At 37.2% G+C, this 13,169-nt stretch overlaps 1 protein-coding gene across 2 annotated transcripts; it reads left to right on the forward strand.

Annotated features, from left to right (window-relative positions):
- The first annotated feature begins 303 nt into the window (after positions 1-303).
- Positions 304-9,461, forward strand: TMEM126A (transmembrane protein 126A). Of its 2 annotated transcripts, none has more exons than XM_041730075.1 (5): positions 304-459; positions 2,699-2,829; positions 6,360-6,553; positions 8,491-8,605; positions 9,224-9,461. In XM_041730075.1, the coding sequence occupies exons 2-5, from the start codon at positions 2,738-2,740 to the stop codon at positions 9,414-9,416; spliced, it is 594 nt and encodes a 197-aa protein (XP_041586009.1). In that variant the 5' UTR covers positions 304-459; positions 2,699-2,737; the 3' UTR covers positions 9,417-9,461. The 2 variants fall into 2 exon arrangements, with proteins under 2 accessions (XP_041586009.1, XP_041586010.1); XM_041730076.1 differs by having other exon boundaries at positions 313-459; positions 2,731-2,829.
- The last annotated feature ends 3,708 nt before the right edge of the window (positions 9,462-13,169 follow it).

The raw sequence follows: 13,169 nt of genomic DNA on the forward strand, positions 1-13,169 counted from the left end.
TGAACAAATAAAAATCTTTAAAAAAAAAATTTTTTTTTTTTTTTTACTTCTTTTTGACTGAGTATACCCATCCTGCGGCCAAGGGCCGTGCAGTTTCCATATACCCCACGCCCACACACGAGGGAGACTCCGCTGGCCAGAAGCTGAGGTAATGAGGTAGGTTTTCAGTGAAAGGAGCAGGAACCCCAAATTTCCATTTCCACAGGCTCCGTCCCGGAAGGCGGGGATTGGTCGTTGAGGCCTCCGCTCCGCGCCGACCCAAACCCCTCAGGCCGCAGCCCAGGAAGTGGCGCCCGCGGCCAGCGGCATCCGCAGAGCCCGACCCGCCCGCGCGCGCCGCCGAGTCACGTGCCCGCCAAAGATGGCTGCGCTCGGGCGAGGTGAGTGGAGGTTGGAGTGAGCCCCGAGCGGGCGGAGGAGGACTGGCGGAGGCACCGACTGCCGAGAGGGAAGCCTAAGGTACTGGCATTCCGGGGGAGAGCGTGAAGTGCCCGCATACCTGGAGAAGCACAGCGCGGTGACAGGCTGGTCGCCGGCAGTGCGGGACCGAGACCCCGGGACTGGGTCGGAAGTGGGGGAGGGGAGGGCGCACTGCCGTCTCGTCGCTTCACGCCCTAGACGATCTTACATTTACACTAAGCCAAGAGGAAAAATAAACGCCTGCGCTTGAATTTAACCCCAGTTTTACTGCCAGTGTCCAGGATGACCTTGGCCTAACTTAATTTTCAGAGGACCCAGTTGACGCCTTGCCTGAGAGTTAACCTGAGGGACAAAGAGAGCCAATGGAAAAAAAAAAAAAAGCCTTTGGAAATGTTTGTGGTATTTAAAGGTGGCATTGTCTTGGATTAGGATTTATTAATAAGAGGGGATCCCTGGGTGGCGCAGCGGTTTGGCGGCTGCCTTTGGCCGGGGGCGTGGTCCTGGAGACCCGGGATCGAGTCCCATGTCAGGCTCCCGGTGCATGGAGCCTGCTTCTCCCTCCCTCTGTGTCTGCCTCTCTCTCTCTGTGACTATCATAAATAAATACATAATTAAAAAAAAAGGATTTATTAATAAGAGACACGTCTTACTGCAGGCTGCCATGTGAAACTTTTACTGAATTAGGGAGACTTAAAAACTACACCTTAGAAATGGCTAGTTCCTAGAACTTGGAACCTCACCAGTATGCAGAGCATAAAATATAAAACTAGTGATAACATCAGGCAGGGCTTTCTGAGGAAATAACTTTTATTTCAGACATGCATACTGTACACACTTTCTCTGTGTATACTGAATTTATGTATTTCTACACGCATTCCAAACATAATCATTCAAAGCTCCTGCAGGGGGCAGCAAATACTGTATCTCTCATAGTATTGTAACCAAGTCCATCAAGAAGTCTGAGTCCCAGAACCTAGATGTACATTTTTAAGTCTACATTGTATTTATTAAATCTAAGGATATGAAATTTCAGTTCACTTAACATGTTCCAAATGATCTGGTACCCAGCAGTAAATCAGTGTTGTAAATTAATCTTGTAGCAAATGGATAACAAATCACGAAAATCTGATTTCATAAAACTATGTTGTATTTTGCTGTTATTTCTGAACTTTTGCTTTTCTTGACTTTGCTACCCTGAAATCTTGCTTGATGGGGATCCCTGGGTGGCTCAGTGGTTTAGCACCTGCCTTTGGCCTGGGGCTGATCCTGGAGTCATGGGATCGAGTCCCACTTCGGGCTCCTGCGTGGAGCCTGCTTTTCCCCCTGCCTCTCTCCCTTTGTGTCTCTCATGAATAAATAAATAAAATCTTTAAAAAAAAAATCTTGCTTGATGAGCTAAATCTTCGGTTTAATACTCCCAATTCACCATCCCTCTACTCTGCATTCACTCCAACTAGTGCAAGGATCAAGGAACTCCCATCCTTTTTGACAAAAACCGTATGTGTCCTGCAAAGTCTAAAATATTTATTATGTGTAGCCCTTTTGAAAAGTTTGCTAATTTCTACTTTAGGGTATACCTATAAGTGAAACTGGTAATGTTTCTTCTACCTACTAAATAATACCTCTTTCTTTTTCCAAAGTAGTTGTACGCAAAATGAGTACCATGTACATGTCTACCAGCAGCTCATGAGTTTGTTACCCCACATTTTTGCCAGTAACTGAAATTGTTAGGTTTTAATTTACCTAACCTGTCACTGTTTTTAATTTTTTTCCCGATTATAATGAGGTTAAGCATATTTTCATGTTTATTGGCTGTTTGCTTCCCTCTTTGTGAAAGTACCTGTTCAAACCTTTTGCCAGTTTTTGTGTTGAGTTGTTTGCCTTTTTCTTGATGATGTGCATTTCTTCATTTTCTGGGTACTAACTGCTCCTTTGTCAGTTATATTGTAGACATTTTCTCCCACTCTGGCTTTATATAGATCTTTATAGTATCTATTGATCAATATTAACTATTGACTAATATTAATATTAGTTTTATGTTCAGTGCTATTTGCAAATTAAGAAATATGTTTAAGGGTTATAAAGATATTCTTTATTTCCTAGAAGCTTTATGGGTTGTTTTGCATGTCTGGTTTCTATTTCACTTAGAATGTATTTTTTTGGTATGATGTGTATGCATTGATTTTTCAATTATGAATCAAATATAGCTAATTTTTAAATTAAATATTTATGGTATTTAGAAAGCTTTTTATAAGCCATTTTGTTGTTTTTTCTATAGATATATATTATTGAAAGATATTTTAATTTAAGGCTCAAGATGGAAAATCATGAACCACATGATACTGCCAAGGAAAACTTAATTTTCAATATCATAACCAGGAAAATTAGCCAACTCCCAGAAGCAGAAAGGTAAGATGCCTTCTTAGTTTAAAAATACTTTTACCAGGGGGATTTTCATAATTGGTTCATTATCTCACATTTATTTGGTTTAAATATAAACATAGGACATCAGAAAGAAACCGAGCTCTTTTTCTTGCCTTATTGAAAAAACCTGAGAGACCAAAAGAGATTAACTATTTTGCTTGTGGTCAAGGCTAGAATTGATATCTTTGGATTTAATTATATGATCATTCTCAGTTTTTCCATTTGGCTTCGAATATTGTTAAATGTGAACATTTAGGGCAGCCCTGGTGGCGCAGCGGTTTAGCGCCGCCTGCAGCCCGGGGTGTGATCCTGGAGACCCAGGATCGAGTCCCGCATCGGGCTTCCTGCATGGAGCCTGCTTCTCCCTCTGCCTGTGTCTCTGCCTCTCTCTTCGCTCTCTCTGAATTAATAAATAAATCTTTAAAAAAAAATGTGAACATTTATGAACTCATCTAAATAACAGACCTTCAAAATAGCTTTTAAATTGTCTTGTCAGTTCATTTCTATTATTATGTCTAACAGTCCAAGAGAGTGCCATATAACACACATAACTAGACAAGGAGTGCCAGAGAGATGGGATCATGGCTAAAAGATCTCTATCATTAAATAGAAAAAGCTATATAGGAATCATACTCAATCAACATTGAGTAAACTATAGTGCACTTCCTTAGCAAGAAGGCTTCTCTGACTAGATTCCATTTAAAGAGAAATTATGAGGCCAAAAAGGATTTTAAAAAAAAGAAGCCAGCCTAGGGAGGGGTTTTGGGGACAGATCTAAGGCAGAGAGGATGGCATATGCCTCAGCCATAGGATAGCAAAGAGTTGATCATATCTGAGGAACCAGTGCTACCAAAGTACAGGGAAATAGGCATAAGTTTGAAGGAACAGGAAGAGTTTTAAGCAGGGAACGGTATGACCCAGCTAACATTTCTAGAGAACATTCCAGTTGCTTTTGGGAAATAGATTTAATGTAGGAGAGAAAAGAAAGACCAGTAGGAAAACTGGCATAATAATCTTGGTGAGTGGTAAGGGTTTGAAGGATTTAAAATGCATTTTGGTTTTATTTTACTGTCCTGAGTAAATTCCAGTCTTGCCGCCACTCACCGTCTCAACAAACGAGAACCTATAAACCAAGGGCAACAATAAGAACTTGGTGAGATTTCATAAGGTTTATATCCTATGGCTCTTCCCCCTCCACACACACACACACACTGTACATCCTTTTTAGTGGTTTTCCTAAGGTAGATAACAGAACAACTTTTCAAGCAAAAAAAGGGCCTATGTCCACGTTTCCAGGAAGTAAGGTAGAGCGCCAGAAAGACTAACATAGGAATAAGGTCAATGGTGGCAGCTTTGAAGAGAAAAGAGCAGGCGCTATCACTGGTACTTTCACCAAAGTAGAAGAGAAGAACAGTGTGGAAGTAAGCTGGAACTGCAAAGTAAGCTTTAGTTTGGAGGTAATAAATTGCTCTCAAACATTGGAACCAGAACAGGGCAGGTGACAATGTCTCATCATCTTTGCCTTATTCCCTCTTTTCCTCTGTTCCTATTTTCTTATATAATAGTTATTTGAAAAGTCCTCAGGTATATAAAACTATCAAAAAACCTCAGTTTCTGATCTACAAAGTAATTATATGTACCGTATATTTCATTGCCACTTACAGTTCATGTTTCATTCATGTATCTATTTTATTTTTTAATTTTATTTATTTATTCATGAGAGACAGAGAGGGAGAGGAAGAGAGGCAGACACAGGCAGAGGGAGCCTGACATGGTACTCCATCCTGGGTCTCCAGGATCACACCCTGGGCTGAATGCGGCACTAAACCTGAGCCACCCAGGCTGCCCTCTCCTAACTTTTTAAATATTATCTTGTGTACCCTAAGTTTTTAAACTACCTCTCTCTTGTACTTCCATTACGATTTCAGTAGATTTGTTATATCTCATGTTCACATGTCTGTCATCCTCCAATAATAAACTATGAAAACACTGAAGGTTGAAAATAATTTTTGTAGAAAATAATTTTTTGTGACTTCAGCATCAAGTCTGCTGTATGTAGAAAATAATTTTTTGTGACTTCAGCATCAAATCTGCTCAATGATTGAATGACAAGCACCATTATGATTGCAAAGTGACAGGTAAGGAAAATAATGCATTATAAAATATAGGAAACTCAGGAATTCCTAGAAAAGCTGTTTTTTTTTTTTAATTTTTTTTTTTTAATTTTTATTTATTTATGATAGTCACAGAGAGATAGAGAGAGAGGCAGAGACACAGGTAGAGGGAGAAGCAGGCTCCATGCACCGGGAGCCCGACGTGGGATTCGATCCCGGGTCTCCAGGATCGCGCCCTGGGCCAAAGGCAGGCGCCAAACCGCTGCGCCACCCAGGGATCCCGAAAAGCTGTTTTAAGATGAGCGTTAACCATAAAGATTAGGGGGGTATTGTGTGGCTAGTCTGGCTAAATAAGTAATGAAAAATTTAAGAGACTGATGCCTGTGTTGTAGATGGCAAGGCAGGTGGTAAAAAAAAGTTAAGTGGTAGGCTGAAGAGTTTGGAGTACAGTATCTAGCATTAAGTTTAGGTATCATTTCTTCTGAAAGAAAGCACAGAACATGCATTTTAAAACTCATACATACCTTGGCTAAAAACCATACTACTTAGTAACTCAAACAGCAGTTTATTCTTTATTTCTATAGGTTGTAAAGTACCTAGCATATAGTATCCCGTAAATGCAAGTAATTCCTCCACTTCCCTGTCCTTGACTCTAATGCTTCAGGGTAAAGTGAAAGGAAACATAATTAGCTCCACCTTACTGAATGCCTTTTAGGTGTCAGGTGCTAATGAAAGCAAAATAACTAGATCTTTATATCCACTATCCTCAAGTTATTTACTTGAAGACTAGTGGGGAAGCCTGACATTATAAATCACTGATGATAAGATAGTACCACTTTATCATCTGTTGTGCTAGAGAGGAAAGTATTGGGTATTGTGGGAACCCAAAGGAGAGGTATTCATGTAAGACTCTTTGAAGCTCTTCCCCATTATATAGTTGGAAAATTTCTATACTAATCTTTTACAGAATCACAAAATACATTTAGCAAAATCTGAATGTATCACTCTATCCTTAAGTGTTGACCAAATTCAAAAGGTTTAAAATAAAAATGTGTATGTAAAACATTATTTTAGGGACGCCTGGGTGGCTCAGCGGTTGCGCGTCTGCCTTTGGCTCAGGGAGTGATCTCGTGGGATCCAGTCCCACATCAGGCTCCCTGTGGGGAGGCTGCTTCTCCCTCTGGCTGTGTCTCTGCCTTTCTCTGTGTCTTTCATGAATAAATAAATCTTTTAAAAAAATAAAACACTATTTTTAAAGGTTTTCATTTTATGGGGCTATATGTAAGGGATAAATGTTGTATCCTGTTATTCCTAAAGTCCTGTTAAGGACTTTAACATACAATTGTTGGACAGTTCACAAAATATAGTACCCTCCCAAAATGTTTTTTTGTCGCCACTCAGGAATCTGTTTGAAAATGGATCAGTATATATTGGACTTAATGCTGCTCTCTGTGGTCTAATAGCAAACAGTCTTTTTCGACGCATCTTAAATGTGACACAGGCTCGTATAGCTGCTGGCTTACCAATGGCAGTGATCCCATTTTTGACGGCTCATGCATCTTACAAAGGTTTTGTAAGTTTACCTTTGAATACAGGTAAATCCTATTTCACTATCACTAGAATTTGTTTTGGTGTATATTATTTGTACCTTACACTAATCCTTCAATATTTACATCAGGTATCTAGCTATATGCCATATCATAGTCAGTGAATGGGTAAGGCTGAAATGTGCTAGCCTTTGTAAAGTGGCAGTTCATATTAGCAGTCTTCTCTACAAGTAAAATACACATACATGGCAATTCTAAATACTTTACCTATTTTTACTAGAAGACTTAAAGTAAGAAATATTTGCAGACTTTATATTTTTAAATGCTGACTGCCTTAGTTTTTTTAAAAAACGTATCGGGAAGTCCCTCAAGACAAAACACTTATGGTAGGGGTGCCTGGATGGCTCAGTTGGTTAAGCTTCTACCTTCGGCTCAGGTCATGATCCTAGGGTTTCTGGGTTGGAGCCTGCTCAGCAGGGAAGCCTGCTTCTCCCTCTCCCTCTCCCTCTGCCCCTGCTCATGTGCTGTCATTCACTCTCTGTTGAATAAATAAAATCTTTAAAAATATATGTATATATGGGAAAAAGACTTTCATAGTAAATCTTTCAAAGCATTAGATATATACATACGAGAATTATCGAATATATGCAGACTTGATTTCCTTTTGATAGTTTTAATGTATGTGCTGAGTGCTCGGAGTTTAGACATACCTTGGAGATACTGCAGATTTGCCAGACCACTGCAATACAGTGGATATTACAGTAAAGTCAAATGAATTTTTTTATGTCCCAGGGCATATTAAAGATGTTTATAATAAGCTATATCATCTGTTTAAAGGGTGTCTAGTATTATGTCTAAAAACCAATGTAAATACCTTAGAAAATATTGCTACAAAGTATTAACCATCACTTGAGCTTTCAGCATGTGGCAATCACTGATTACAGATCATGATAACAAATATAATAATAAAAAGGTCTGAAATATTATGAGAATTACCAAAATGTGACAGAGACACATTTGCCCAGAAATGGGCAAATGCTGCTGGGAATGGTGCCTACAGATTTGACTCAAAAGGGATTGCTACAAACCTTTAATTTAAAAAAAAAAAAAATGCATTATCCGTGAAGGGCAATAAAGTACAGCACAATAAAATGAGGCATGCCTGTAGCTAATTATGAACTTTTTTTTATTAATTTCACATAAAAAATACTATTACCATAGGTGATGGTAAGATGGGAGACACTATCCATTTAAATTCTCTTAAGTGCTTTCCAAATTGGCTTAAACTGGAGGAGTATTCTGCTTGAATCCCCATCATCTGTGTGGAAAGAATCTTTATGACCTAGGGCTATCTACCACCCAGTGAACTGAACAGACTGAGTAAAACATATGTTACTAACTTAGCTTTCTTTTTTTAATATAGCTTACACTAATTTGGAAATGAAAAAAGAATTCTATAAAAATAGTCACACTATATAATATAAAAAAAAAAAAGTACAAATTATTTTTTAAAACTTCCCATGGGTTAAAAGTTTCTTACAGACAGAAAAATATTAGCTCAGGTTTGCCAATACAAATGCAGAAAGGTAGAAGCAGTACAGACTGAGATTAAAAATCCTCTATCAGGGGATCCCTGGGTGGCTCAGCGGTTTAGCGCCTGCCTTTGGCCTGGGGCGTGATCCTGGAGTCCTGGGATCAAGTCCCACGTCAGGTTCCCTGCATGGAGCCTGCTTCTCCCTCTGCCTGTGTCTCTGCCTCTCTCTCCCTCTCTCTGTGTATCTCATGAATAAATAAATTTTAAAAAAAAATCCTCTATCAGATATTCCTAGCTATTTTAGGTTGTCTGTACATATAATTATACCTTCCGACATACCTTAAGATTTGCATTTGCTGCCTAAAAATTGAGTATCTGTGACACATTTAAGATGACCTTGCATTCTTTAAACCATGTTTGACTATCATTTCAGAACTGATTTATTTCCTAGGTGATTTGAATTGTGAAACCTGTACCATAACACGGAGTGGATTGGTTGGTCTGGTCTTTGGTGGTCTGTACCCTATTTTCTTGGCTATACCTGTGAATGGTGGCCTAGCAGCCAGGTGAGATTCTTTTTTTACTTATAATCATCAAAAAACTTCAAATATAAATGATTACCTAGAAAATGTACAAATTAAAATAGATATATTTTCTGCTTTTAAGGCAATGTTAGTTTTTTGACTTACTTTTTTTTTTATAAGTAATATTACTTCTCAAGAATTTGAAAACTGTTCTAGAAATTGATCCCATTATACATACCTCTTGCATGTGTAGTTCAGGTTCTTAACCTTAACTTGTGTACTGAATGCCAACAAAGCTACAAACAGTACTGTGCCTAGCAATGATAGCTAATTATATGTTACGACTTTGAGTAATTCCACTAAAGGAAAATTCCCACAAAATGGCTGGCAATAAGCCAGTATAATTCAGTTATTTTCTGATGAACTCTTCTATCAAGCTATCAGCTGTATGAGCCTTCAGAGGTGAAGTGGAGGAGGAGACGAAAGAAAACATAAGTACAGTTTTAAAGACCAATAGACATCAAAGAGAATAACTGAATTACCTTAATCTTTACCTAAGCTACTTTTATTTTAACACTTCTTGGATTAATATATATTGTACATAGGTTTGCTATTTGATAAAACTATCTTCTAGAGGACTGTCTCCATGTTTTCTTATAGGTATGAGTCAGCCCTGCTACCAGAGAAAGGAAACATCTTAACTTACTGGACTAGAATTTCTAAGCCTGTCTTTAGAAAGATGTTGTTTCCCATTTTACTCCAGACTGTGTTTGCAGCATACCTTGGATCTAGACAATATAAACTAATTATAAAGGCCCTTCAGTTACCCGAACCTGGTCTAGAAATTCAGTGACAGTTAAACAAATGTGTACACAAAAATAAAGTTGTAATGTATGAATAAATATCAAGTGTATGAATAAACACAGACTTGTAATCACCTGAGGTACAATTCTAGGACCTATAACATAAGGCTACAAAGGGCAACAACAAAAGGCTGAATACTAGTAAGGGCTATTCCCCTTAAAAAAGAATAGAACTTTTCTAGTTTGCCCAATATTCTCTTCTATTTTGTTTGCTCCATGCCTTTACATTAAGCACATTTTGGTCTGTAACACAGGAAAAGTAACCATACAGCAGTTTTTACTAAAGACCTCATGAAGAACCCAAGCAGGAAGGGATGACTGGGTGGCTCAGTGGTTGAGCATCTGCCTTCAGCTCAGTGCATGACCCTGGGTCCTGGGATCAAGTCCCACATCAGGTTCCCTGCAGGGAGCCTGCTTTTCCCTCTGCCTATCTCTGTCTCTTATGAATAAATAAAATCTTAAAAAAAAAAAAAAAAAAGAATCCAAGCAGGAGGAGGGGATGAGGATTAGTTCACTACAGAAAATGTTCACTTTGTTTCCCCAAATCATTCTTTCCATAGGTATTATTAATCCATAGACATTTAGAATATATTTAACCTTCCTCACAGGAATCAATTCCAGTAGTCTTGAAAGGTGGTAGGCTCAGCTAGAGCCGATATATTGATATAGCTAATACAGTGATATAATGATATAGTTACACACTTGTCTCTGGAAAGCTATATTCTTGGAAGACTGAGGCAAATTCTACCTTTGAAGCTTCCATCTCGTGTGGGATAGTTCTTTGCGATGACATACCCAGGCCTCTTCTTTTCAGCTGTGTGAGGTTAAGCAAGTTAACCTCTCTGGTCCTCAGTTTCATCAGTAACCTCACTCAAGATTGGTATTATATGATATATAGGAGCTAACACAGCACTTGACCTTAAGTGGTAGCACTTAAATGGTAGCTATACTCTTTCCTATTGGTTTTGTTTTCTGAAATAGCTTAGTCTAATATTCCTCATTTCCTAAGATCATTTAAATTTTTGAAGTGACCTTTGGTGTTCCCCTTTGTAAAACTTTTCATCTCAGTTCTTTAAACTATTTTCATGTGACAGCATCTAAAATCAGCACTGTCCAAAGAACTTTGTGATGATGGAAATGTTTTATACATGACTTAAAGTGTTAGCTACTAGCCATATGTGGCCACTGAGCACCTGAAATGTAACTCGTGCAACTGAATAACTAAATCTTTTTTTAATTTAAATTTTTTCGCCACATGTAGCTAATGCCTACAGTACTGAACAGTATAGATCTAGACCAGCACTTTCTTATAAGCCGGTCATATAAAATAAAATAAGTGCCATCCCAGATCATATTCACAAGCATCTTAAATTACTCCTTTCAAATATAGTGACCTGTTAAATAATCTTATGCTACTTAACTGTGTGACAGAAGAATTTAATTTAGTTCATCACATAGAAAAGGTAGTCTCACGAGTGAAATACGCTTTCAGGGTCTCTTCAAAAAGAAAGCAGTACAGCTAAAGATTTTAAAATTTAAATAAAATTAACAAAATACATTTTAAGTTTTCCATAAAGCAAAGCTGATAATTCAACAAGTGCCTTAAAATGTATTCCCTGGCAAATTTATATATGAAATATTCCCAATTATGAGGCAAAAAAATCTATTTTTTTGCTTTGAATATTCTCTATGTTAGAGAATTAGGGGTGATTTTTCATTTTGTTTTGATTCCTTTCTGGATTTTGTTTTCTATACCGAATATGCTTTACTTAAAGGTCTCTGACTCAAAATTACATACCTCTACCTACATACTATCATTTTTATTTAAAGGAGAGTTCTACTTACCACAACAGAGAAAAAAATGAATTAAAAGTAATTCCTGACTTCAAAAATAAGAAACCCAAATTACTAAATTAAGACTCCAGAGAATAGTGCAATCAACTTGGATAATTCAAAAGCCACTGATGTAACTAAATTGGTAATTCAATAAAAACTGTTTTCTTAAAAAATAAAATAAAAACTGTTTTCTTATCCTGACACATTCCTAGCATAATGCCATCAATATATAGAAGAGTTTGCAATGGTTTCTATAACCAAAAAAGATTCCTTTCTAGCATCTGTCCTCTACCATATATTTTTTATTTAAATCATCTTTTCAATTAGTAAAAATGGGCAACAGAAGCAGAAGACTGTATTATTTTACATCTACTGGTACAAATCTACTCTACCAAAATTTTTGGTTGGGGGCAGGTAAATACATGTAAACTTGCCGTGACTGCATTACAATTTAAGGAACAGTCATTTGTAGCTAAGACCTAAAGAACACTACCTCAGTCAGGAAGACAGTTTTTAATCGTTCAGTCATAGTAAACTATTTAAATCTGTCTTTCACAATTTACATGATATAGTTAATCTGGCTTAAAGAAAGAGGACTGACTCCTATTATATTGTACTTCAGATAATATAATTTGTAAAACCCCAAACTATAGAACATTAAGAGCCAGAGGGGTCTAGGAATTAAACTCAGTATGTGTGTGTGTGTAGCAAAAGTGTAAAATTCAGAGACATGGTATAAAGAAAAGTTGGGCCACCAATAAAAATCAAATCTACATATTAAGACAACACAATTTCTCAAAACACCATTAAAGATTACATTTTTAGATTGAAAATTAAGCAAATAATTTTCAACAAAAATAATTTTGGGTCAACAAAACTACAAAAATCATTAGGTCCAATATAAACAGGTTTCTTTTTAAAAAGTGGGGAAAATGGTTCTAAGAAAGAAATCCTGAATATACAAACTGGGAAAAGTAAAAAAAGGGATAAAAACACTGTATCAATAACCAAAGCAATGAAAAAGGCAAAGAAAGGCAAGTTCATAAGCAACTTTCTATTAATCTGTATATTTTTTAAAATCAATTTTCCCTAACATTCATGATTTATATTCCTAATGATACTTTCTGAATAAAATTTATTTCTGCACTTCAAAACTGAAAGTAAATGACAATTTGTTGTAGTCTAGGTCAGAGCTAAAGGCTGTATATTACATAAGACAACAGTAGGTGACTGCTGAAGAGGATTGAGATATTCAAGGTCAAATATGTGAAAAATACGGTGCTGGCCACACAAAACATTCTACAGGTTTCTACGGAAGACCTCCCCTTTCTGATGCATAGCTTAGATGGGAACTACCTGGTTTCTGAAGAAAAAGCTGCAGAACTAAATACAGAAATAAAACATTTGGGAGGGTCTCAATACTCTGTATTGATAATGAGTGTGGGGAAGACAACACTTGAAAGTATTTTACTGCCTCTTCAACAAGAATCATCAGGTTATTTAGCTTAAAAAAATGTGACTAAATCAGTGAGACCTTAAACTGGAACATCAAAATGCTGACCTACATGATCACATGTTTTTAAAGCTAATTCTTATTAGCAGTGAATTATCCACTCTATCAAAGAAGTGATTATCTCCAGCTACTGTTAATGCCAAATCCTTGTAGAATTATAACCAATAGGAGCATTCATCAATCAAGGGTAAACCACTCTTTGCTGCCTTGCATCACAGGCACTGAATGTACTTAGATTGCAAGATACAGAGTAGATTTAATAAAAGTTTTGTGTAATAGCATACAATAACCAAACTATATAGTTATGATAAATCATTCTGGGCCTATCTCCTATCCCTCCTACCCCTCTAACCTGTACACTTCCCAATGAGTCAGTAAGATAAAATGACTCCAT

The sequence above is a fragment of the Vulpes lagopus genome, chromosome 15, assembly GCF_018345385.1.
Source record: "Vulpes lagopus strain Blue_001 chromosome 15, ASM1834538v1, whole genome shotgun sequence".
Taxonomy (NCBI): domain Eukaryota; kingdom Metazoa; phylum Chordata; class Mammalia; order Carnivora; family Canidae; genus Vulpes; species Vulpes lagopus.

What these genes read in the sequence shown, in the direction of transcription:
- TMEM126A (XM_041730075.1), top strand. Translation starts at nt 2,738, where the DNA reads ATGGAAAATCATGAACCACATGATACTGCCAAGGAAAACTTAATTTTC. An exon ending in CAACTCCCAGAAGCAGAAAG is followed by an intron (nt 2,830 to 6,359) that starts GTAAGATGCCTT and finishes GTCGCCACTCAG; the next exon opens with GAATCTGTTTGAAAATGGAT. An exon ending in AAGTTTACCTTTGAATACAG is followed by an intron (nt 6,554 to 8,490) that starts GTAAATCCTATT and finishes TTTATTTCCTAG; the next exon opens with GTGATTTGAATTGTGAAACC.